We start from the raw sequence: 26,642 nt of genomic DNA, 5'->3' as shown, positions 1-26,642 counted from the left end.
AATAATTGATTTAAAGATAAATTTTAGTTAAAAATTTATTGTAAAAAATAATAATTGAATTGAAATGATGATGAAAATAATTTTGAACAAGTTACAGTAGCAATATTCTTATAATATAAAATAATGATTTTATCACTAAATTAATATTCTTATAAGTCATTGAATTTCAAAAGGTTTGAAAATTAAAAAAAAATCTAATCATTTTTAGAGTGAATCAGAATATTCTTTAGGGCCAGGGAAAAAGTGATAATTTTGTCTGGAAATCAGTGAAAAAGAAAATTAAATTTTTGTAGCAACCATGATAATTAAATTAAATTTTAACAATATATTTTAATAAAAATAGACTGAATTTAAAAATTTTGTTTGTAATTTAAAAGTTATAAACAATATTTATTATTTTTTTTGTAATTTTTGCTTTTGTTTGACCGTATTAATTAATTTTTTGAGTAATGAGAAGGCCTAGATACGGTAAACTATAAATTATAAACTATGTCCGACGCTTGGATAATAATATGTTTATAAAATTATTCATCCCCTGATGAGGAACTATATACAGTTCGAAACTAGTTGGGATTTTAATAAATTTCATTAAAAAAAACAAACCGTATCTAGGCCTTCTCATTACTCAACAAATCAAAATATTTATTATTATGTATATGAGTTTAAAAATCCTAGTATGCCGAGAATAGTCGTAATTTATGCGACTGAAATCTGGGTCCTTGGTGAGCTTCCTCTTCGACATCCTGCACGACCAATAGTGTCGTGACTATTACTTCCTGTAATGTTCGTTATTCGGCATTGATTCGCTTGATCTACTGTCTCTAATTCATTTAGTTGGGGAATTCTGTTATCACCATTATCTGTTGAATAGCAACAATGAGAACGGCAATAGTTGCGTAGACTCTCCCTCTTTTTCCTATAAATATAAATTTTATTCAACTAAACTTAAGTATATAAATAATTGTTGTTAAATTAAAATTTTACAAGCAATAAGTTTTCTTATCAACCTTTGAGAATGTTTAATTATTTTCTTTGACTTTTATCTTTCATTAAATTTGAAGTTTTGCGCCACATACACTATAAGTCGCAAATAAACTAAAACAATTTTTTCTTAATTATTTCAATTTGTTTAATTTTTCTATTTTTTTGTAAAATGATAATTTTAGTTCTAATTTTAAAATTAGATTTTTAATTGATTGCTTTTTTCATAATATTTTATAGTACTTATGACAAGTATTCCCATGCCTATCGTATGTCTTTTAAATTATTAATTTATCACAGAGCCTTTTAAGGCTTATTTATAAGAACAAATTTCAGTAAATTATTACTTCACTAGAGCCTAAATGAGGCATGCACTTAAGAAAAAGAGTATAATATAATTTTAATTTGAAGAGGAAGTAAATAAATTTCGTTATCAGTTAGAATATATTTTTTAGGAATTTCGCAGCAAATTTGATTGTAAAATTTGGAAACTTACACATCAAGTTTACAGCAAATTTTATACTTACAGTAGAATCCCGCTTATCCGAGGTAATGTGGGGAAGGGGCACCTCGGATAAGCGAAAACTCGGATAACACGGATGAAATAAAGAATTTGAAAATTTTAATAATTTTTTATGTATTTTGAATGGAAGAATGAAATATGCACACAAAACTCGCAACCGTAGGGCATACAAATCGTGTTATAACAAGTTTATGTGTTCATAAGCCACGGCACTTTCCGCGCATTATCCGAGCTGCACCTCGGATAATGCGGATTGGTCAGAGCGCAACGGGTGCCTCGGATAACCCGGAAGGTCGGATAAGCGGGATTCTACTGTATGTATAAAAGTTTTCCCCCTTTGTAAATTTGATACAAATATGTAATTTTAAATTCCAGATGAGAAAATTTTTGCTCAATTGAACTCAACTAAACTATTTTCTGTTTATCAGTGTTTATACCAAAGTGACATTAATCACGGCAAAAGCTAATATCGCATTGTGGTATACATACATTCTCATAAAATACATTATTCATCGAATTTGTCTCTCATCCCTAAAAGTGGGTCACTACTCTCAGAATTGTAGGTATGTGCGGTTACGGACAGGATTTTCTCGACTCTTTTCCGTTTCACACTTTTTAGTTTGCCAACATAACATTTAAAAATAAAGTACATACAATAGAATTGGACACAATTCTCTACGTAATATTTCAAATATTTTTCATGACTTTTCTTTACTTCTTTCTACGCTGTTCGTACACAGTGATATAATGTTAAATCGTAACTATTCACTTTTATGCATTGTTTGAATAGTCTCGTTTTACATGCAAAAATGGAGATTACTACTTGGAAAAGGCGTAACATTTTTCATCTGGCAAATTAACTTTAATGTACCTAAATTTATTTTAAACAAACTACGTCTTTAAGATTTTTTTCTAATTTTTAAAGGTTAGAGAAGAATTACAAAAATTTTGTAAAAACAAAATTTTAATATTTGCACTCGGGAAGGTTAGAGCATAGATTTTAATTTATACACTGTAAACAATTTAGGGAGTTAACGGACTCGGGAGTTGGGAGTTAAATTTTTCGAGTTAAAAATCAACTCCAAAAGAGAGTTAATTTCTAACTCCCTTCATTCAACACCCGCGCGAGTTATTTTTTCCTTGGGGAGTTAGCATTTGGGTGTGAAATTTTAACTCTCTTTATTTAACTCCCCTGGCATTAACTCTCCAATGGGTGCGACTTTTATAGAATCCCCTGGGGAGTTAAAATTTAACTCCCTTTTTTTACAGTGCATGAAAGTGGGAAATATTTAGAAAATGAAAAATTGTAATCAATGAAAAGAGTTTAATATACTTTTATAGAGAGAGAGAGACAAATTGAATTCAGGGCTTTTATTGCTAGAATACTCTCAAAAACTAAATCACTTAAATTTCACTGAAGAGCAGTTAAAAGTGATTTAAATTTTTGTCATTTTTCACTTATTGGCCAATTCAATTTTTTAAATGGACAATCAGTGAAAAATGACTAATATTTCGGTAATTTTCAACTGATTTTCAGTTAAAAATTTTATACTGATGCAAATCGCGAAAATAGTATCACTGATTCTCAGTGTAATTTCACTGTTTCAGATTTAGAGAATTATTACAGCTAGTTTTTAAATGTTGATTGTGATTTTGTTCGGCAGTATTTAAGGAACTTATTTATAAATTTAACAATTTTTAGCTTCAACTAAAATTCAACTTTAATTATTATAAAACATGAATTTAATTTATAGTTTTAAGTAGAGTGTTCTCTTATTATTTGACTCGGACTGGTTATATTTTTGTCAGTAATTGGTCCGTAAAGTCCATATTTTTAAATACTTTCACTGGTTCCAGCCCTGTATATGTTTACATAATTTTAAGTAACAAAATTTTTTAATAGAATTTTTGTAAATAGTTTATAAGTATTAGGTATCAAACTCTTTAGTATGGATTCTCAAGTAACTCTATAACAAATAAATAAATTAAATATTTACTTGATTCAAATAAATATTTATTCTATTTAAATAAACATTGGGTTCAGTTTAATAAATGTTTGAGTTTGAGGAAAAAATTTAGTCATTTGAAGCAAATTTTTAATTGAACTAAACAAAATCAAAGTAATACTTATTTCATTGATTCAACGAAAATTTGGTAGTTTCGAATAAATTTTTCTCAGAGCATCTTGACTGAAGGACTGGAATTAGAAGAATTATTTTTTATTTAAGAAATTTACTAACCTTGTCATTTGCCAGAAAGCGTAAATTACAGGTGTTGTCACACTGGGTAAAAAAGCAATCCAAACGAACAAAATGTACAAAATGTCGAAATAGCTGCTATTCTCATAAGTTTCATAAAGAGCAAGCTTTGCTAATCTGCAACATAAGTGCACGAACGATAAAATTAAGTAGATATTGTGTTGGAATTTCTGCAGGATTGTATAGCTAGGAGGAGAGTTCTACTATTATTAAAGTGATTAGGTATATACATATATACTCGCAAGCACGTGCACCTAAATATTTTTAAAAATATATGTTCCATTATAAAGGAAATGTAAAGAAATATTAATATTTCTCCGTATTTTTTCACTCACAAATTTTCCATGAAGAAATTTTTAATAAAGTCCAATTATTTCAAATTTTTAATATATTTTGCAGAATTTTAAGACTTTTATTACTATCTTTTGAATGAAAAGAAATCTTATTATCTGTTTTTTCTATTGAAAGTAAAATAGACTTGTTGGATCAAAGGGGAAGGGCACATGATCAATGTAATTCAAATGGGTTGAATTTCTTCTTTTCTGCCAATGTGAAATCTTTTCAAATAATATTCTGGGCAGTTAATATCTTTGGTTCTCTCTCTTATTTCAAAGAGTTCCCTTCTTTCTAAAGATTATAATATAATAGAGGAATGTTTTATTAACTTTTTCAAGAAATTTACTATAAGATTTTTGAATTAAAAGAAAAAATCTAAGTATATAATTTCCAACTAAATGTCGAATAATTGTTTCATTATAAAAAATTATTTGATCGATTTTATCTGCACCACAAAAAATGTTTTTACCAACAAAAAATGAATTTCTTATAAGATTATATCTCAAAAATAATAAAATTAATTTAAATTATTAAAAATGCTTTCTATCACTACCACTTTTTAAAAAGTTTTCTTTAGTAGTCTGATGAAGGATTGCTAATCTGTATCATATGGCTGGTAGAATTTAAAAATATTATTTTAAAATAATTTCACGAAGTGAAGAAAAAGAATCTTAATTTGCTTTAACAGAATAATGTTTTCAGTTTGAAAACAAGTTATCTTTCCTCATGATATCAAAAGGCAAAGCTAGAATATCTGCATATTGCTTCATACCGTTAGAGAAGAAACTTATTTGATGGCGTGGAATAATTTTTTATTTATTTTAGTGCAATAAATTACATATAGTGTATAATATCTTTCATCAAAAGAGAAATATTCTGCATGTAGGAACTTTTTAATGATGCAGTTGAGCAAGAAAATTCATTAAAGCTGGTAAAGAAATCGAGAATTATCTGAACAATTATAATTTTTTTCTAACAAATTTTATACTGCCATCGTAATTTTTATAAATAAAAATATAATATTATACGAATCATCATCTTTCAGACAAGCAATTAATTTAATTAATATTCATGTACCTTAGAATCATTAGAGGACATAGACAAATGGCGTAAACTGATACCATAAATATCAGATACTTTTGAGCTCTAGCTTCTTTAGGAATATTTAATTCTATGTCATCAAAAGCAATAGGAAGACCAAGTGAATCTCTACGGACTGTTGTAGGCTCACGTTTATTATCCTGCATATTTCTGAAACAAATTTTCATCAATTTCATACAAATATTAAATTGCTCTTATAAAATTTCACTCGCGTTGTATATAAAATAGAACATGTAAATATCATGGATAAAAGTCCAATTCCACTGGGAGAGAGAAAGCAATTTGAAGCAATTTGTTTTTATTTATTGCGAATGAAAAGAATATATATATATATATATATATATATGTATATGTATTATGTATATATTCTGATAGTTTGATTCTACAATTAAAACTGCTTCAAGTTAAATCCCTTAAATTTAAAAATCTTTTCCCCTTTTTTATCGAATTTATCACTCCCTGACAAATATCAATATCATATGGGATGTCGATGGTCATTAATTTATATTTCAAGTGTTAGCTAAAAAGCTTTGAGTTAATTTTACTGGCAGAAATAATTGGAGCCAGAATTAAAAAATTTTGAAACTTTACTTTGATCAAAAATTAGTTTTTATTCTAATAATTAATTACTAAAAAGATCACAGGTGCGTGAAATTTCGAAAATTTATTTATTATAGCGAAATTTAAATTTAAATTTAATCCACATATTTACATAATTATTTCAAAGGGATTTCATCGACGAATATTACTTATAGAGAAATGCAATTTTTTCATAATTTTGCAATTTATCATATATAATAATAAATAAACATTAAACATAAAATTATTGATTTAACAATTGTTGCTATTTACTAACTTTTTACATAAAGCACATAGAAATATACAGTTTATTTAATTTTGCAATTAACTAAGCTGAGTAGTATAACTTACGAATTTAAATGTTCATCAATTTTTTATAATAAATGTTTTCTGCGGACATAAAAATTTTCGAACTAACGAAGGTTAAACCAAAATCTTTAATTCGAATAACTTGAAATATTTAGATGGTTAAATAATTTAAAACGAGAAATTTTCCATTCTTTGGTATTTTCAAAGTAAAAAAAAGTAAATTGCAAAAAAACTTACGAAGTGTCGTTACTATCAATGCTGTCTTGTCTCAAGCGAGTACCTCGAGTCTCTGACAAGCCTATTCCTGAAGAGTCTTCTGCAAATTGCAATTCCTTGCTTGCTTTTACATATACGTATGCTGTTATTGCTAGAGGAGCAGCATATCTAAGGAGAATAAATTTTCAATTTTCTTTGCATTAAATAGAAATAAGGAAAAGAATTTCTTTAAAAGATTTGTAAGAATTTTCTTCGATTTCATCTATATCGGTTAACAATACAAAGACATTAGTTTTCAAATCACTAACCGTAACGCCATTTCCGACTAAAAGTACCAGTACTTTTTTTTGTTTAAAAAAAAGTCTTGATGCTCTTTAAAAGCTCGAGAGTGTTTGAAAAATTTAGGACAAAGTTTTGTAAATACGTGAAACCAGAAATGTATTTATAAAAGTTTATGGAAACATTAACAAATCCTTCACTATAATATATTTTATGTCTAATGAAATAAATCCATCTACTTTATTAGACCCTATGGTTTTCAACTTTATTCGTTCTTCTCTTCTTCTCTCAAGAGAGAAACAGAGAATCTGAAGTTATTTTACACTTTCATTTATTTTATTTTCTAAAAATCCGATCTTTTAGTAATACCACCTTTTCTTTTCAATAATCTCAAATAAAAGACAAGTATTGCAATTTTTATTTTTATTTATTAAATATTTTTAATTATATACTACATTTCATCTCTAGTTTCACGTTTTTCTCACAACAGAAAATATTAGGCCTTTTCATTATACGCAATTAGAATTAAAATTTTGTGATTATTTAGAAAATTTAATTGTTTTTATATAAAAAGAATAATTTTATTAGTAAAACAATCAGTTTAAGGAACAAAAAAAAAAAAGTTTTGTCAATGTTTTGGTAAATGTTATATGAATCAATATGGATTTAATTAAAAGTTAAATATATGTTTGGATAGGAATTACATTAAATATCAAGTTTTAAATTTTATTTTAAATACCATAGCATTTAATATTTCTTTATTTATTTACACTTACGTGCCAATAAACAAGCCGCGCATATAATCTCTCATATCATCAAGTAAATTTGCGAAACATATTTCCAACCCTTCGAAATGATTGCTCAACATCTCCTGAAATTGAAATTAAGATTTTCGTTATCTCACCAGAAACAAATGGTTATTAGAGCAACACAATTATTAAATAATTATAAATTCATTAAATTAAAATAAACAAAGCTATAACTATAAATTCAATCGTATTTTCCAATAAAGTCCAAGTTCGCATTCAAATACGTTCAAATTGAAAAAAAAAGATGAGAAAAGTGATGTTAAAATATCGTCTTTCATGACTATCATACTATTTCACAAAGAGAAATCAAATAAGTATCACTTGATTGAAAAACAAAGAAATATTTGATTAATTTTTTTTTCCTGAATAATATAAACAATACAAGATTTGAAAAGCACTTAGTTTTTAAACAATTATTTTGATTTAATATTTTTAATAAAAAATAAAAATAATATATTAGTGCATTTACCCCCAAGTCCAAATAAGTAGTGTAAATTGGATATGGTAGTACAATACATCCAGCAAAAAACCATGTTCCTAGGGAGCAAACAAATGCTGGTATTCTAGGCTTTCCAGGTTCGCTGATTACTTTTAATCTATCGACTGCTATTAACAAGTACGTCATCATCGATATGTGAAATGGAAAATCCTTTAACATCAATATTTTCATTTTAATAACAAAAGCACTGTTATAAATAAATTGAGGGTCCCTATCAAAGAACCGGTTATAAGTTTTCAAGACTCAAAATTCTCGACCTCTAAATAAAAAAAAGATTTAAAATTTTAATTTCTTGAAAACATTTTGTAGACTGTAAAAAGAAACAGAAATTGGTACTAATTTAGTACCAATTTTGGGCACTAAATCGTGATTTGGTTCTATTTTAATGCCGAAAATCAGCTCTAATTTAGAACCTTTTATTTACAGTGTATTGGTATAAAGATTACGCAAATGTTTCTCAAAAAATTGAGATTAAAAACAGTTTAATTTTTTATTTACAGGGCAATGATTTCGAGCTTAAAAAACTTATAACCGGTTCTTTGATAGGGATCCTCAATTTTCAGTTTAAACATATTAAACAAATTTTATTAAACAAATTAATTCAAAATTGCGCATCGTTTAATTGGTAATAAATTAGTACCTTTCATTTTACAGTGTTAATAATATTGCCAAGTACACTTTTGTCTCTGTATATTTGTAATATATAATCATTTTTAGTTGAAAAATACCTCAATTTTATTGCATTTCAACTGTTTGAAAAAAAAACATTTCCCATAGGATAAATAATTTATCACTTTTTTCCAACATTTCTCACTCGTAACTCATATATGAACAGTTCTTTCGAAATATTCTCATATTTCCCCCATTAAAAATGGTTTAATATGATTTTTTGATGTACCTATAAATCTATTAATAATTTTTACGATGAAAATAATGCCAAATATTCAAAAAGTATTTTAAACTTTGAAAAAACAAATTCAATTTATTTTCACTGGATATGTAAAATAAAATTAAACTGTAGAATACAGAAAAAGTGTTGGCAGTTAATCGAAGTTTATTGAGTTTCAATAGATTGGTATATAAAAGACAGTATGCTGTCTATATTTACGAACAATTCATTTATTGCGTTACATTTTGTCACAAAACTTAATTGGTTAAGTAATTACATTATTCTTGAAATAATCAGTATTAACTATTAAGGTTTCTTAGCAGAGGAAAGGGGATAGGGTAGATGCACCAGTTTTGGCCACTTTAAGGAATTTCTGACTTTTTAGGTCATTTTTTCTTATGTTTATTATAAAAAATGAGATACCAAAACTTGTTAATAGATTAATTATCATTCTTAGTTTCAGAATTTCTTGTTTTTAAAGGTTAAAAAAATATTAATAATATAATGAATTAATAAATAAATAAAAATGTCAATTTTGCCAGTTTTGGCCACTTTTGCTCCATTTATGGCCAACGTTTGGCACCATTTTTGGCCAGTTTCAAAAACTAATATAAAACTCGTGCAGGCATGAAATAAAAGCAAATAGTAACTATTATTTCACAGAAAATAGTATTTTAACTTAATAATATTATGATACATGATATTTTTTGTAAACGAATATTATTGTAATGATTCTAAAAAACAATTATTTGTACTCACATTTTTCAGGTTACTAGAATGTAGTATAGACTTTAGTATATTTTAATTATTATTTTATATTACAGTAAATTTTTAAATAAATATCCAGTAAATAAGTAATACTTTTAATCTATTACCTCTTCTTTACTTTTGAAAGACAATTTTTCTTTTAATTCATTTATAATATTTTTGGTTATTGACATTTGTTTATATAAACATATAAATTTGTATTTTATTTTAGTACTATTATAATTGGCCACCCTATTTTTTATTAAATAAAAAGGTTTAAACAAATTATTTGGTATGTACTGAATAATTTAAACGACTCTTATAAATTTACACTGAGAAAACTGGAGTATTGGACTAAACATCTGGAGGGACAAATCGTTCATATTTGAGAGTTAGCTATTGGATAACAATCTCAATGTTCAAATACACCATATTGACAGATATTCGTGCCATTTCTCTAACAGAGGGACAAATTAACCATCTTGAGAAATCCCTTCCTTATCCGGCGCGAAATGAATAAATATGGCAACCTAACCCCTAAATTAAATACATAAAATGTCAGAAAAATAATTTCGCGCGCATCAGATCGTACACATTTTCTGCGCAACTTTTAACTCTTAGATATAATGGGAGAGAATATACAAGTAGATTTCCATTATCAATTCAAAATTTATTTTAGAAGGACTATTTAACTCTCTTCATAAGCAAAGGAAACATATTAATTGTGAAATAAAGTTTTATAAAAAAATATAAAGTGAAGGTAACAGAATATTATTAAAATTAATAAAAGTGTGTGGTTGGCCAAAACCGGTGGCATGGCCAAAAACGGTCCATCTACCCTAGTTTCTGCTTTTTCTTTTTTTGTTTCTTTGGCATGTTTTTGTTGTTTTCGAAAAGTTAATCTCTTTTTTTGCTACTAGAATTTTGGCTGTTTTTTGGAAAAAGCGAAAATTGAGGGTGTTTTCAATAAATCAAACTATTTTTTAATTTAGCGTGGGCTTCATGAAGTTTTTATTTTATTTTTTATGCGATCTTTTTCATTCATTGATCGTTCGGATCTTCAAGTACATTCTTTTTCTATAGTTTAGAAAACTTTTGAAAACAACTGGGGTTTATCGACATTTGTGTGTACCAGATAATTAATCAACAGTGTACACCGTTGTACATGGACATCAAACCTCCCACTTGATATATCTCGAATGCAATGAAAAGCATCAGAATTGTAGTAAGAGCCGAAAAGTACCTTAAAAAATCCTTCTTAGTTTCGAAAATCGCTAGTCTCTACTAGTTAATTAATTAAAAAAAAATTTCTTAACAAGTACGGTAATTTTTGTTTCTTCTAAATCTTTTAGCAATCGTTCTCTTTTTAAAGTTTATTATCACTGAACTAATTCTGGTACGAATTCTAATAGGGATGATTGATAGTGCAGAGGTATTTGCTTCAAATACAGAAATTATTCGCTTCAATGGGATAAATAAAAATTATTTGATTCAAGTAAATATTTATTTGATAATAGACAAGTAATCGGTTATATTTCAATCAGATACACCCTTTTTCAGACTTTGACCTAAAGTCAAAGCACATCATCGTTTGGGGTATAACATCGATCACATATATTTCATGCAGGATTATTAGTTCTATCATCAAGTAATAGATGTTAGGACATATCAGTTCCAACTAATTCGAGAAACGCATATAACTATATTCCAATTTTTTTTAATTTAACCAAAACGTCTAAAAATTTGATTACAAAAATATTTCGTGATATAAGATCTGAATTTTCATTAAAGAAAAACGTTGTGCACTTCACTGTTCCTGAAGAAGGACAACCGTATAATAAAAATTAATTGAAGAACCTACAAACCATTATCGAGAAAGCAATAAAAAAAGAAAGGAAGAATCTTAATAACACATTTACAAATTTTATTTGCTTCAATAATATATTTTTTATTCAAAGGGATGCTTTACTTTGTTTAAACCAAAAATATGTTTAAAAATAACTATTCAGTTCTACTCAATCGAATGTGCCTCTCCGTGAAAAAAAGACCTAAGAAGCAAAAATTTACATGTTACATTCTAAAAAATTAATAGAATCCTTTATTCAAGGGAAAAAGAAAACAAACATAACATGTAAAATTTTTCTTCTTAGGTCCCTTTCTTCACGGTATTAATTTTGTAATAATTTTCCTAAAATTTTAGAGCTATACAAAACAAGATTATTTTCAACTTTTTTTTTCTTTACCTGTAACATTGGAAGAAAGTAACAGAGAAATTTCCCAAAAATCCAGTTATCTATCAATATCACTGCTAATGATAGTGGAAGTGAAAAGAGACACTTTATAATATCGGATATTATCATATTTATTAAATATGCGTGAGTTGGATCTTTATATAATTTAAATTTTAAAATATGATATAACATTGTTAAATTGACAATAATTCCCGAAATTATTAATATTGCGTAAATAAAAATTATCAATGGATAAATTTTAAAGAAAATTGGTCTTAAATATGGTTTAGAAAAATCTTCCGTCTCATTTGTTGGATTCTTAAATCGCTCATTGATCCTAAAGAGAAAATGATCTTTATATTGATAATATTTATCCTCTTCTTCGTTGGACATATTTTTCTCAATAATCTCTTAATCGAATCACCAAAATAATTCAGTCAAGATTCTATCAATTATTGATTTCCGAACCTTCCTGTGATGTGATTTATTTGATTTCTTTAGTTTAATGCGGCCCCTATCGGAAACGTCTGTAATTGCAAAAAGAAAGACAATTGAAAGCGTGAATGCCAATTAATTATATGAAAAAAAGAAAAATCAAATTATCGGTTAAATTAGTGTTCTAAGAAGTGAATAGTTGAGTACGTTAGTGGTCAAGTTTTTCCTTTTTGTTTATATAAATTTTATATTTAATTAATATCAATTTATATGAATAGATATTGTGTCTTTTTAACGATTTAATTATTATATAAGCGGTGATTTATGGACCTTTTATATATAATATTATCCAAAATTTATGAAGAAATTGTGTGAAAATGAGTAATGACATATTGTAATAATGTGTTTCATTCATCAACATCCGATACATTATTTCATTGTATAGGGGATAGAGTTTAGTAATGGAAAATAATTTTTCAAAAAACATTACAAAAAGAATGTAATAAATAAAATGTGACAAATAAAATAACAATACATAGATCACCGTCCCAATGGGAAATTTACAACTGGCGTAGTACTGCGCCAGCACTGGCAGCACTGGCGGCAAGGCTGAGAGCCAGCACTGGCATAACTCTGGGATGATAACGCCGTCCGGCGCTGCCGAAGTACTGTCTGCCAGTGCTGCCAGACAGCGCTGGCGCAGCACTGGACCAGTGCTGGCTGAGAATATTGCCGCAATAAATGCCGTATTGTTATTAATTAGTCGTAAATTAATAATTATAAATAATTTAACAACAAAATGGTAAATAATATTAATAAATAGTTATTATTCATAAAATATTTCTCTTCTTAAAGAAATTGTATTAAAGATGGAGACTAACAATATGGATATAGTAAATGAAGTAGAAAAAAATTGTTTATAACATTTAAAAATTAAATAATAAACAATTACAGTAAGTGTGCATTAGATTTTCATATTTTAGTACCTAACGATTGGAATCTAGAAATATCGCAAACCTATGAAAATAAACAAAATTGCTGACGAGGGGAATCGAACCTACGACCTACGGACTAACAGACTAACGCTCTAACCACTATGCTAACGACACGTGTGTGCAGTAAAATTTTAATATCTCAGTATCATTCAGACATACAATTATTGAGTCAAAGATGAGAAAAAAATAGGGATACGTTAGAAATAATAAATTGAAATAAAATAAATTGAACTAAATTTTTAATAATTAAATTACTTTACTTATTGCATTTAACATTTTACGTAATTCTTAAATTACGTCGTAATTTTTTAATAATTTTTTATTCATAGTAAGAAGTATAATAGTATTTTAATAGGAACCAAATTATTATTGAGATTAAAGTTTAAATTTTGTTTATAATTTTAATTTGTTTAAATAATTTATTATTTACAAAGTTAGACAATTGTGTTAAATTGTTATTATTAAATTTAATAAGAATAAAAAATGAACAACTGAAAAGTAAAATATTAATTTTTTTCAATAAATTTATATTTATAAACATTCATAATATAAACTTTTTTTATAATTTTTTTCAAGTTTATGTCAAAAAAGCAATGTTGGCAAAGAGCGTTGTGAACAATTTTTCTATACTCAGCCAGCACTTGCCGCCGTGGCTTGTCCAAGCTTTGGCGAAACAAAAATTCTGTACTGCGCCAGCACTAATTGTCGAGGCTCGGCTAGACTACGCCGAACAATCGTCTGAGTACTAAGCCAGTGGTGAGCATCGGCACTACACTGGCATTTCCCATTGGGGTTATAAGGTTTAAAATTTATAACGTTGTATTGTTTATCACTTAAAAATGTAAAGTAAGACCTAAAAGGGTCTTTTAAAAAAATTTTAATCTCTTCTGTGAAACTGTGTTTATTTTCTTTTGATAAAATGTTGTTATTTTTCCTAGCAAAAGTATTATACGGGGTTTACTTTCATAAGAGGGTCAATCCATTTTAATTCGACTAATCTTAAATTGTAATATTCTGCAGAAATGATTTTAGTGTTATTAAAATATATCATATATAATAAAAAGATTGTTTCAAAAAAAATATACGTTTTGTAAATTATGAATTTAAACTGTAAAAGATGCCAAAAACTGTCAGGTAGAAAATAATTTACAAGGCATACAATTTAGTATAAAAGTATAACAAAAATTATTGATATTTGTTAAGTATGTCTATAAAATTATTATTATATCTACATTTGAAGATATAAAATAATGAATAAAATATTATCCCACACTGTAAAAAATTTAGGGAGTTAACGGACTCGGGAGTTGGGAGTTAAATTTTTCGAGTTAAAATTCAACTCCAAAAGAGAGTTAATTTTTAACTCCCTTCATTCAACACCCGCGCGAGTTATTTTTTCCATGGGGAGTTAGCATTTGGGTGTTAAATTTTAACTCTCTTTATTTAACTCCCCTGGCATTAACTCTCCAATGGGTGCGACTTTTATAGACCCCCCGGGGGAGTTAAAATTTAACTCCCTTTTTTTACAGTGCATAGTTCAGTTCATCAATAAAGTAATTTAATTTTGCGATTTTTATTAACAAATAATGGGGAAATGAAATTATAAAATTAAGTAAAAACTTACGGAATTATTAATTGGGAACTTGTGATGAACTTTCAGTTTTTGTTTATACAGTTTTCTATTTTCTCGTTAAATAAACAATATGTGCAAAATAAAATTGTCACTTTACATATTTTCACAACTTTCAAAGGTGTCTAACTTTTTTGAAAAACTTTTTTTATTTTGTGATTTTAATAACATTAAAATCATTCTTGCAAAATATCACAAAAAAAAGAAGTATTAATTTAATACGAAATGTGGTGTTAAAACTAGACGCAACATTTTTAACTGTCACTGTGCAAATTTTTAACAAAAATTTAACAAAAATTAAAAATTTTTGGTGTTAAAATATAACACTATGTTGAAAATTACACGCAACAAATTTAACATATTTTTTCCCTGTGATATTATAATTTTTTAAAATTAGGCGGCAACCACTTAGTCGAAATAAACTGGATTGTTATAAGCTTTTAGATAAATAGTAAATTGATTTTATTATTTGAATAAAACACGTACTCACAAGAACTTTATCCATTTTTTATGACACCATTTAATAACTTTTTCTTATATTCTCAAAATAAAATTTAAAAAAAAATTAACATATTTCTATCGTTGACATTTTTTTTTTAATTTTTAAAAACTATTAAATATTAGGAGTAGTTTTTTTCTTTTTTTCTATTCTATTGAAATATTCCGAACTAAAACGTTTTTTAGTCCTTTGAGAATGAATCAGTAGAACACTGCCGCTTTCGTCGGCCAGACTGACGCGAATGGATATTACTACTTGGCACGATCAGAATTTAGATCTTTGAATTTTATGCGCATGGCTGAGAGTTTCCCTTTTGTTTACGAGAAAATTTTCCAATAAATTTTCCAAAGAAATTTATCCCCCAACACTATAGGGTTTCATTCTTAAAAGATTATTCGAAATTATTTCATTTAATAAATTTTTAACTATTTTTTTTATCCTAAACACACTGAAAAAAAAATTTATTTGATTCATCAAATAACCGATTAATTGACTATTATCAATTAAATATTTACTTGAATCAAATGATATTTATTGGAGTCAATATTATTTGATTTAATTAAATATTTAATTGATAATTTAGTCAATTAATCGATTATTTGAATAAAATAATTTTTTTTTCAGAGTAGAGAAATCACTTTTTAAAAATTTCTTTGTGAATTTTCCAATTCTTTTGTTTACAATTTAATTTTACGAAATTTCGATTATTCCGACATTCTTCAATTAAATATATTAGAAATTAAAAACTTCAAATAATTAAAAAAAAATTCCATTAAACTTTTTGAGAAAAATTAATTCTACAGAATTCTAAATTAAAAGTATGAAAAGTTCCATTTTGAAAGATTTTAATTTGAAATTCATTTTTAAATAAATATTTATTAGAAAATTCTACAAGAATTCAATTATTTAACTACAAAAATAAATATTTTATTAAACAATTGAATGTTTCTTAAATTTGAATTTTCATAAAGAATTTTATCAAAAAATTTTTAAATAATTGAATTCTTTTGACAAATTTTAATAAAATTTTTAAGAATAATTAAATTTTTTCAGAAATTCAATTAAAATTGTATTAAAACTAATTGAAATTCTGCCAAGAATTTTGTTAAAATTTTTGAAAATAATTGAATTTTGGAGAAAAATTTTATTATTCATGAAAATAATTGAATTATTGCGAAAATAAATTTAATTAAAGTGTTTAAAAAAATGAATTTTGGAGAAAAATTTTATTATTTATAAAGATAATTGAAATTTTGACAAGAATTTTTGTAAATTTTTAAACATATAATTGGATTTCTCCGAAGAATTATATGAAAATTATATTGAAAAAAAATTGAATTGTTACGCAAAGAATTTCATTAAAATTTTTGAAAATAATTTAATTCTTTAAAGAAATTTAATTAAAAATGTATTAAAAATAATATACTTAAATTCTAATAAATAAATTGTAGCAAAAGTTTTTCAAATAATTGAATTTCTTTGATAAATTTTAATAAAATTTTTAAGAATAATTACATTTTTTGAGGAATTCTATTAAAATTGTATTAAAAATAATTGAAATTCGGCATTGAATTTTTATTATTTATGAAAATAATTGAATCTCTGTAAAAAATTGTATTATTTATGAAAATAATAAAATGTTTGAGTAGAATTTTATTAAAATTTTATTAACTAATTTAAATCTAGTAGGAATTTTTATTAAAGTACTCTCTAAATTGGAATTATTAAAAATGTTTACTAATTTGAATTAGTGACTGAATTTTTGATTTTAAATTAGTAAATTCAGTTAATTTTACCAATAAATAGTAATTTCTACAAATTTTTTAGAATTCAATTACAGTAGAGACTCCATTATCCGGACCCCTATTATCCGGATATTCGATTATCCGGACAAATTTAAAATTAAAAAAATTTTTTTTAATATAAAGTTTATAAGGTCTCAAGCCGTTAACTTCTATTTTAAATTTCTCCCCGACAACAAACACGAAATGTTGCGTTTTAAAGTGTTTTAATTATTTTAAGAAAATGTTTATTTAAATATTTTGAAATATTTCTAACTAAATATTTATTAATGTTGACTTTAAAAGTTTTAGTTTGTTTCAGTCTTATTTTAATACATATGCAAATAAATACATAAAATTATGAATCAAAAATTTGTTTAATTCGTACTTTACTCGATTATCCGGACAAGTGCCTGCATCCATTAGTCCGGATAATGAAGTCTCTACTGTAGTTGAAAAAAATTATAATACAATTGTACGCAAACATTTCATTATTTTCATAAATGATAAAAATTTCCCAGGAATTTAATTATTTACAAATTATTTTCATAAATTATTATTTAATTATTTTCATAAATTTTTATTCAATTATTTTCATAAATAATAAAACTCATCGTGGACTTTCAATTATTTTAAATACAATTTTAATGGAATTCCTGGAAAAATGTAATTATTCAAGTTTTATTATAATTTATCAAAGAAATTCAATTATTTTAAAAACCTTTGCTACAATTTATTTATTAGAATTTAAGTATTATTTTTAAATTGTTTAATACAGTTCAATACAGTAGATATTAAAAATATAAAAAATTTAAGGAAAGTTTTTGAAAATAATAAAAATTTTGCCAAGAATTTTATTAAAATTTGTGAAAATAATTGAACTTCTCAGAAGAATTTTACTACTTTTGAAAATAATTGAATTTCTGCAATCATTTGTAATTGCTTCAAAATTCAATGTGTTTTAGTGTTTTTAATTAAAATTCTTCTATACTTTTTTTTTGTATAGACTGAAAAAATTCTCTTAAAATAAGAGGACGTTTTTTGAGCCATTTTTCAAGAGGTAAATATGCATAAAAATAAGAGAAAACCTTTTAAAGAAGAATATTTTTTTTCGGTGTAAAAATACGTATCCACTACAACAAACATTTTCCCTTCCATTCATCCAATATTTGTATTTATTTATTTATTTATTCATTCATTATTCCTCACTCACGTTCTAAATCTTATAGTAGGTACCCTATTTTTTCTTTCCCCCTTTTCTAATATAAAATTCGTTTTTCGGTTTCCCATGACCACTTTGTACTACATATTGTATTTTTAGATTCTTTAATTTTCTTCCTTTCATCCATATATTTTTTTTCCATTTTATTCTTTCATTTTTTTTTCTTCTTCTGAAACACCCTCGCTCGTTTTTATTTTCCGTAGCATCATTTAATTTCTTCTCATCCCTTCGTAATCCCTCTTTTTAACAACTCCAAATATAGTACAGCATCTTGCCAATATATATATTTTTTTACTTTTTTTCAGAAATTTTTTTTTATAATTTAACCGACCTCTTCATCTTTTTTTTGTCTCATCAGCTTATTCGTTGATTTTCCTTTTCAACACACATAATCTGGACATTTTTTTATTAAACCCCGTCGTCCTTTTCAAAATACCTTTCATATCATTCTACACTTGAATTCTCGAACGTGATAGTGGGAATAAGTTTGATATTTAAAGGTGTTGAGGGATAGACGTGATTACGTGAATACGGGATCAGAATCAGCAAACTGAATAAAAGCTTGAGCGTCAGTTATTTTAATGTTTGCAGAGAAATTAATTTTATGTTTTAATTCAGTCATTATTTTCAATTTCAGTAATTTTAGTAATATATTACTCTTAAAGCCTATAATAAACTTTCTTTTTTTTTAAATTAAAAATTTTTTTTTGTCGAATAACATTTTTATTGAAAGCAAATAAATAATTTAGTAAGTTCTGAGGAAAATATACTTTTTTATTCAACTTAAATAAATTATATTTGGTTTGAAGAAATATTTATCTATTTACAGAGATATTCGTTCTGCAGGTAATATTAATTAGAAGAAAATTTAATTAAATATTATTTATTTATTATTAATTATTAAATTAAATAATTTAAATTAAAAGGAAATTATCAATCTTCCTAGTCAAATAATGGTAATTTCCTTTTAATTTAAATTAAATAAATATTTATTTATTTATTATTAAGTAAATATTATTTTTTATGTCCCTAAAATTCTGCTGGACATTCAATTGAACAAAAGTTATTAATTTTCTCTTCCCCTTCAAATTTTATTCAACAATATTGTGTCACGTATTAAAGATTAATTTATAAAGTTTCAAAATGTGTTAGTTAAGTTTTTCATTTTTATTGCTGTCAGTAATTTTGGAAAATATTTATATAGTGAAGAAATGTTTCGTTTTTTGGAACGATGAGAAATTAAAATAAAAATTTTTGTCACTTTGGTATTTTTTAATGATTAAAGTTAACTTTAAGATGGTTTAAAATTAATTTTTATTATCTGAAATGGAAAACAGTTTTTAAGAAAATTTTTTACGCAATGACTTTAGTCAAAAATGAATATATTAAGCACAAAAATCGGATAGAAAATATTCAACAAGTAATATTTATTAATATTTCTCCTTAAAATGAGAATGTAAAAAATAATTAATTATAACTTATTTATTTAGTTAATTATTTCATTACATTCGGTGGTTTAGAATTTTTTCCGTCGAACACGTATTTGTTTAAAATTGAAAGCGATTTTATATTTTTTCAGTGACATTTTAAGATTGAAAAATTTCATTTAGTTCCTGCAGGTCAGTTACAAAGATTGTTTAATGGTATTTCTAAAGAACTCATTTAATTGTCAGAATAGGGAGAGATTCAATAATAGTTTAAGTGCAATACTATAGACATTAAAGTGAGTAATCTAATAAAATGCGGTAGAATAAAATGATAACAAGCAAGAAACTTTTGCCTATAAATCCTCGTTAAATTTTATGACACGATTGAAATGCTCAGAATATAATTTATTAAAATATTAATTTAACAAAATTCCATGTTTGTTTTTTAGTGTATAAAAAATTAATTAACGTGAATTTTGCATTTTTGATTTTTTCGACAAACATATTTTTGATAGAATAAAAAAAAATATGTCATAGTTCGTTATTTTTAGAGTTGGAAACAGCAGAAGCGATTTTTCGAAAAAAGTAAAAAAAAATGACGTTGCAATGAAGGATATAAATTAATATTATTTTTGCTTTTTTGATGCGAAAAAGATTCGCAACTGTCGCAAAAAAAATGTTATTTATTTCCCAAAAGTGTTGTTGCTATGCGTTGCACTTCACCTAATTCTTTAGAGGTCAAAAGATGCTATTCATGAAATAATAGTCCCACAAACGACGCAGAAATGATATTAAGTGAATTATTTAAATTACCTTCCTACCGTGAGGTCAGTTGTGCACATTATCAGTGATATAAGAGAGCGGTCGTGACCGGGAGCAAACATTAAATCCCTTCATCATACAGTGACAAGATGATTGTCATTCTTATACCGTTCTTTTTAGGTAAGTACAGCTAATAATTACTGCTATTAATCAAACTATTTTCTTATTTTCTCAGCACATGAAAAAGAATTTTTTTTATATTTACAAGTGCATAAAATGTTCAGGAATTAATGTTTAATATATTGTGTACCGACAATGGAAAAAGCAAGCATAAACATAGATCGGTCGTTTGAATGTTCGAAATTTATTATAAGAGTATTTTTACCATTCTTGAACAATTAAAAAATTTTAATTGTCTGAATTTGGGAAAAATTAATGAAATACTAAAATGAATAGGTAATATAAAAATAATTTAAATTTTACCTCACGTATAATCACAAATATAAAGTTATTTTATTCAATAATAAAATTCTCAAACGATTCGTACATATTAAATCTCTGTATTCATATATATATATGTATAAATATTTAAACTAAAAAATCAAAAACTGTTTCATGAGTTTTTATCGACTTATTTTGTATTCAAAAGGAATACAAGATTCGTGCATCAATTGATATATCTAGTTTAAATTGTACGTGAAGCCAATAGATTGAAATTCATTTAAATTTAGTGTTCCATCTGTTAGAAGTTTCCCTTTCGAAGCACAATTTTCATTCACTGCATTAAATTTATGGAACAAATTGAAGAAACCTAAATTTTAATTATCTAACAAATTGCTGGACATAATCACAGAAAATAAGAAGTGTTATTTTAACACAAAAAGTGGTGCTAAAACTACACGCAACATTTTTAACCGACACGCTGTAATTTTAATAATAGGTAGAATATTGTTAAAAAAAATAGCAAAATTTAATTTTTCCAAATTTTCTCAAATTCGTTTCCCGGGGGCACGAAAGGGTTAAAAAAAATCCAGCACGGGTAATTAAGATTTTCTCGTTTTTAAAAAATTTATGCATATAATTAGGAAAGAGATTACATTTAATTAAATTCTTTTTATATTGTAGAATAATTGTGGCTAACGTCAAACGTTTCTAAAATGTGAGAATTTAATATAATTTTAATTAATTAGCATTTAATGTCAGCACATTTAATATTTGTATTTAATATTATCATGTAATATTAAGTTCTTAATAAATTATAATCATATATTAAAAGCATTTTCATTATACAGGCTTTACACTCATCTACTAAAACCTACTATTTACTACATTTTTTTACGTTATGCTACTATTTGGGTACTTTTTTTTAGATTTCAGCCACTAAAAGCTACTATTTCAGTTTTATTTTATTTTATTTTTTTTTTTTTTTGAGAATTTCCACTACTTTAAATTCGCTAATTCTAGAAATCACAAAACTATTCTCAAAAATTATAATCAAATTCTTTAAAATGATTCAATTAGTTTCAAAAAATATTCCAAATTCAATTATTTTAAATATTCAGTATTTTCATAAAATTTCGCAAAAAAATTGATAAAATTCATCCAACATTCAGTTATTTTTAAAAATAACAAAATTTATCGCAGGATTTCAATTATTTTTAATATAATATTTTACAAGAATTGCTTGAAAAGTGTAATTATTCTTAACAATTTAATTTCAATTCCTCGAAAAAATCAATTGTTTAAAAAAATGATTTTTTTAATTCTTCTGAAGAATTCAATTATTTACCAAAATATTAGAATTTTTCACAGGAATTCAATTATTTTCAAATATTTTAATAAAATTGTGCGATAGAAATCAATTATTTTAAATACAATTTTAATTAAATTTTTTTGAAATAATTCAATTATTCTTTTAAATTTTAATAAAATTCTTCCCAAGAATTCAATTATTTACATAAATAATTCTTCGAAAGAATTCAATTATTAAAGATAAATAACAAATTTATTCCCGAAAATGCAATTATTTTGAGGCATTTTAATAAAATTCTTCGCAAAATTTAATTATTTTCATAAATAACAATATTCATCACAAGAATTCAATTTTTTTTTAAAGTAATAAATTTCTTCTTGCAAAATGAATTATTTTTAAAAATTCTAATAAAATCTTTCTCAAAAATTCAATTATTTTCATAAATAATAAAATGCTTTTTAGGGATTCAATTATTTTCAAAAAAATTTAATGAAATACTACATAGAAATATAGAATGGGTTTTTTGTCAGTTTTGTGAAGTTTCTAAAACGAGTTTTTTTTGGTCGTCAAGTTTAATTTTTCGAGAGCTACATACTTTCTTACTACTTTTTTTAGTTTGAAAGCTACTTTTTGAAAATTGAATTATCGAGTGCGAAATCTGATTATAGTAATGAAGAATTAAACTGCGTGACATATGATTAAAGTATAACGAAAAATACTATTTTTTATTTAAAATATTAATTAATATAAATAATTATATTAATTATTATTAATTATTTGAAATTTAATATTAATAATTCATAATATGATTTAATGATAATAATAGTAATAAAAATAATAATAATAACAACAATATGCACACGTATACAATTTTTTTGAAGATAATTTTGAAGTGAAAACCATGAACGATTTTTGGAATAATACTAGTATTAGAGGTTCATAAATATTTTTTATTACTCTTAGAGTACATATTCTGGTATCTTTATAAAAGTTTTGTGCCAAATTGCTTCTTGTAAACGAGACACATAAAAATAATATTATAGACAAAATTGTTAAATACAAAATTTTCTCCTTTCTTTTTGTCGACTTCTTCCTTCTTCAGAAGAAAGAAATTGAAAAATGAATTTTAATTCCTGAAAAAATTATACTTTGAAACTATAAAAAAAAATTGGAAAATGTGAAGATTATAAAAATGAATATTAAAAAGAATGTATTTATAATAATTCGTTTGCATGATTAAACTAAATTTTCAATTAATTTGCAATTATTTAAATGTTCATTGATTTTCAGTCGCACAAATACCAGTCGAAGAAAGTGCCTGGAAATATGGACCCGAATATACATTTGAAGTGGCTGTAAATTTGTCGGCTACTGTTGAGAAAAGCATGGAATTAGTGAAGTCCCATACAATAAATACTCTTCTAGTTTGTCGACCAAAAAATTCAGACGCCTTAAGTTGTCATCTTCAAGTTCCCGAAACTTGTAAAACAACCAATGAAAAGGAGCTTAATAAAATTAATTGCACCAGTTTCAATCCAGATGAATTTGAAATTAAATTTAATAAATCTGGTGTTGAAAGTTTACTGGTACAAAAAAATATATCAAACTTACATTTAAATATTATCAAGGAATTAGCAAATCAGTTGAGCATTGGCGCAAATCTTTATGAGAAATTAAATGAAAAGAATTTTGAGGCAAAAGAAAATTTAACAATTGGAGAATGTAAAGTTAATTTTAAAATCAATCATGCTCCAAGGGAGCAGAATTCACGTAAAGACGTTTCATTTAAATTGGATATTTTACCGTTTCCCGATAAAATTTCCAAAGACAATCTTGAAATTGAAAAGTCGAGAAATTTAAAGGATTGCACGAATTTTGTTAATTATGTGTGGGGAAATTACGGTACTGGAAATGAAAGTTTGCTTGCACCTGGAATTGACACACAACTCGTAAGTTCCTAACAAAAAAATCTTTAATTGTATTTTTTATGATTTATTTATTTTTTCATTGTTTTTTATTCTTAATTTTTCTTTTTAGGATTCAGTGACGACTCGAATGAATGTAACCGACACAAGTTTTTCATCATGCACCCACACTGAAGCCGTAAAGTATCTTGGAGCAGTTGCAAAAAGGACTAAACTTACGATAAAAACAAATGTTACTCTTAAAAATATTGAAGCTGCTAAGGATAAGTTACCAGTTATTTCAAATCCTGGAACGACGCCAATATTCGTTAAAATCAATGTCCAAGAGCTCAAAACAAACCAATAAATGTTTAAGTCTGATAAAAAAAATAATGGTGATACATTAAAAAAAAGAAATATCCTAATTCTGGTAATTTCGAAGGATGTTTTGTAATTTGTACATTAGTTAGAAAATAAGTTATCGAAGAATATTATTTCGCTAATTTTTGTGATTTAAACGATGTTTCTGGGTTTATCCTGGTCACAAATAAAAATCATTAAAAAAATATCTTTAATTATTGGAATTTTTTGTGGAAAAATAATTTTTCTATATTATCAATTAATTATAATAAAGTTATTTAAATAAAGGACCTTAATCGCAAGGATTTATATAATTATATAAAGAATGATTTAACTCATTAGATTTATATAAAATATATTTTCAAACATATTTATAAAATGGTAATTCTATTTTTACATTTCCATTAAAAATGAGAAGGTCTTGTTTTATAGAAGTTAATAATGATGGATTATTTACTCCCTTGATCATTAAATTCCAAACGTGAATAATATCAAACTTTAATTTAGTAATTATATTTTTCAATACTGTGCCTTCAAAGAACATTATAATGAATTATATAATATATATATATAGTCATTTAAAAAGAATTTTTTTTAAATTACTAAACAAATATCTAAACTCAAAGATGAGGTATATTTTTCTCACAATTTATTATTCTATTTACTACAACTGAATTTATTTGATTCAAATAAAAATTTTATTTGCTTAAAAAGAAATTAATTTTTTACATATAAATTCTATTTGGAAATAAAGATGGAAAACTTATTAAAAGAAAAGCGAGTGAATAAATATTCTCAATATCAGTTTTGGTGAAATGTCTTTTATTTTCAAGCTCAATGTACCATTATTATATTATATTAAATTCGAATCATAAGTTTCACGACTCACTCTTTTATTTAAACAAATGGTACAATTTTCCTTATAATACTATTATTTAAAATAGCCTAATTTATTTCTCGATTTCTTTTCATTATTCTTTAATAATTATATATTGATGTACACAATTAATTATCAATATTTTTTGTTTTCTTGGACAAAATTCACATTTTCGAGAAATAAATTTGTATACGGCTTCTATTTATGAATACAACATAAATCACTATGTGAATATCATCAAAAATTAAATTTACTCTTGATCCACATTTATTTAATGATTGCACTTTATGTTCGATCCTCCAAACAAAATTAATTCATAAATATACGAATTCTATATTTATTTACACTCATACATTCTGTTTATTATCGTATCTCGAAATTTTTAAACAATATTTCCAATTTATTTAGAACTGAAAATAATTCATTTCATTCTAGTTGTTATTATTAAAATAATTGCGACATTTTTTAGTAGCAAATTAATAATAAAATTTTTTTTCAAGTTTTCTTTGTATTTAAAATTACGTATTTTAAAAGCCTTCGTAGAAGCTGATTTTATATAATACCGAATAACGATAATTTAACTTATCGTTAGAGTAACAATTGCTTGGCAAATGTACTAAATATAAACTAACATTTTTTTTTATAACGTATTATCTTATCGACATGGGCTTTGAAAAGTCCTTGTCTATGCAAAAATTTTTTTATTTTTCCATTTTTTTTTCTTAATGACTTCTGTTTTGAATATTTTAATTTTTAGACCGAATTTAAAAAAAAAAGAAATAAAAAATTGAAAAATTTGGCCAATTTTTATTTTTTACAATATAAAGAAATCATTTTGTCTATATGTAATTATATTCTTCAGGTTTTTAATTGAAATTCTTTTCTTTTTTTTTTACAGATAATTTCATTTACCGTAAAAACAAATCACAAAATTACGTAAGTACCTATAATTTCAGTAAGCCTATGAAAAAAAATATATATTTTTGATTAATTTACTGAAATGTTATTTTCATAATGCAGTCCAACAAAATCGATAATGGCACGATTACAATTATTTAATTACTGTGCGTACTATTCAATAAAATTTTAGCCATTTTATCGTTACTTTCATTCTCAAATTGATTAATATTAATATCCTATTGAGAACTATAGAATATTTATTTTTAAAAAACAAGTTTTTTTCATGAAATCTGTTTTCAAAATATTAACATACAAATTACGTGCGTAAATCGATATAAAT

General features: G+C 24.9%; 3 protein-coding genes across 6 annotated transcripts in view; 2 read left to right on the top strand and 1 right to left on the bottom strand.

Moving 5' to 3' along the window:
- Positions 1 to 26,642, top strand: part of LOC122512076 — an 81,553-nt gene that overhangs the window by 13,706 nt on the left and 41,205 nt on the right. The window contains exon 3 of one of the 2 annotated variants that reach the window (XR_006302592.1): positions 26,301 to 26,338. The exons of the other annotated variant lie outside the window; for it this stretch is intronic. The gene's annotated coding sequence lies outside the window, so the exon portion shown is untranslated. The remainder of the gene's footprint in view (positions 1 to 26,300; positions 26,339 to 26,642) is intronic. 2 annotated transcript variants of the gene reach the window in all.
- On the bottom strand, positions 443 to 15,534 carry LOC122512064 (prolactin-releasing peptide receptor). Of its 3 annotated transcripts, XM_043627686.1 has the most exons (9): positions 15,304 to 15,534; positions 11,770 to 12,284; positions 7,861 to 8,040; positions 7,359 to 7,453; positions 6,325 to 6,471; positions 5,176 to 5,349; positions 3,745 to 3,879; positions 855 to 916; positions 443 to 776 (listed from the first exon to the last, which is right to left on the bottom strand). In XM_043627686.1, the coding sequence occupies exons 2-9, from the start codon at positions 12,148 to 12,150 to the stop codon at positions 697 to 699; spliced, it is 1,254 nt and encodes a 417-aa protein (XP_043483621.1). In that variant the 5' UTR covers positions 12,151 to 12,284; positions 15,304 to 15,534; the 3' UTR covers positions 443 to 696. The 3 variants fall into 3 exon arrangements, with proteins under 3 accessions (XP_043483621.1, XP_043483619.1, XP_043483620.1); XM_043627684.1 differs by having other exon boundaries at positions 443 to 916; XM_043627685.1 differs by having other exon boundaries at positions 443 to 916; positions 15,308 to 15,534.
- Positions 20,549 to 24,733, top strand: LOC122512070. The gene is made up of 3 exons (XM_043627697.1): positions 20,549 to 20,688; positions 23,552 to 24,210; positions 24,299 to 24,733. Exons 1-3 carry the CDS (start codon positions 20,658 to 20,660, stop codon positions 24,530 to 24,532), a joined length of 924 nt encoding a protein of 307 aa, XP_043483632.1. The 5' UTR covers positions 20,549 to 20,657; the 3' UTR covers positions 24,533 to 24,733.

This window comes from Leptopilina heterotoma, unplaced genomic scaffold, assembly GCF_015476425.1.
Source record: "Leptopilina heterotoma isolate Lh14 unplaced genomic scaffold, ASM1547642v1 Lhet_95, whole genome shotgun sequence".
Taxonomy (NCBI): Eukaryota; Metazoa; Arthropoda; class Insecta; order Hymenoptera; family Figitidae; genus Leptopilina; species Leptopilina heterotoma.
Note: the sequence above shows the minus strand (reverse complement) of the source record. Positions and strands in the feature narration are given on the sequence as shown.

Coding starts and splice junctions, on each gene's coding strand:
- LOC122512064 (XM_043627684.1), bottom strand. CDS start 12,150: ATGTCCAACGAAGAAGAGGATAAATATTATCAATATAAAGATCATTTT. Junction 7,454..7,860: donor CTACTTATTTGGACTTGGGG/GTAAATGCACTA, acceptor TTTCAATTTCAG/GAGATGTTGAGCAATCATTT. Junction 917..3,744: donor GCTTTCTGGCAAATGACAAG/GTTAGTAAATTT, acceptor TTATATTTATAG/GAAAAAGAGGGAGAGTCTAC.
- LOC122512070 (XM_043627697.1), top strand. CDS start 20,658: ATGATTGTCATTCTTATACCGTTCTTTTTAG. Junction 20,689..23,551: donor TCTTATACCGTTCTTTTTAG/GTAAGTACAGCT, acceptor ATTGATTTTCAG/TCGCACAAATACCAGTCGAA. Junction 24,211..24,298: donor CTGGAATTGACACACAACTC/GTAAGTTCCTAA, acceptor TTTTCTTTTTAG/GATTCAGTGACGACTCGAAT.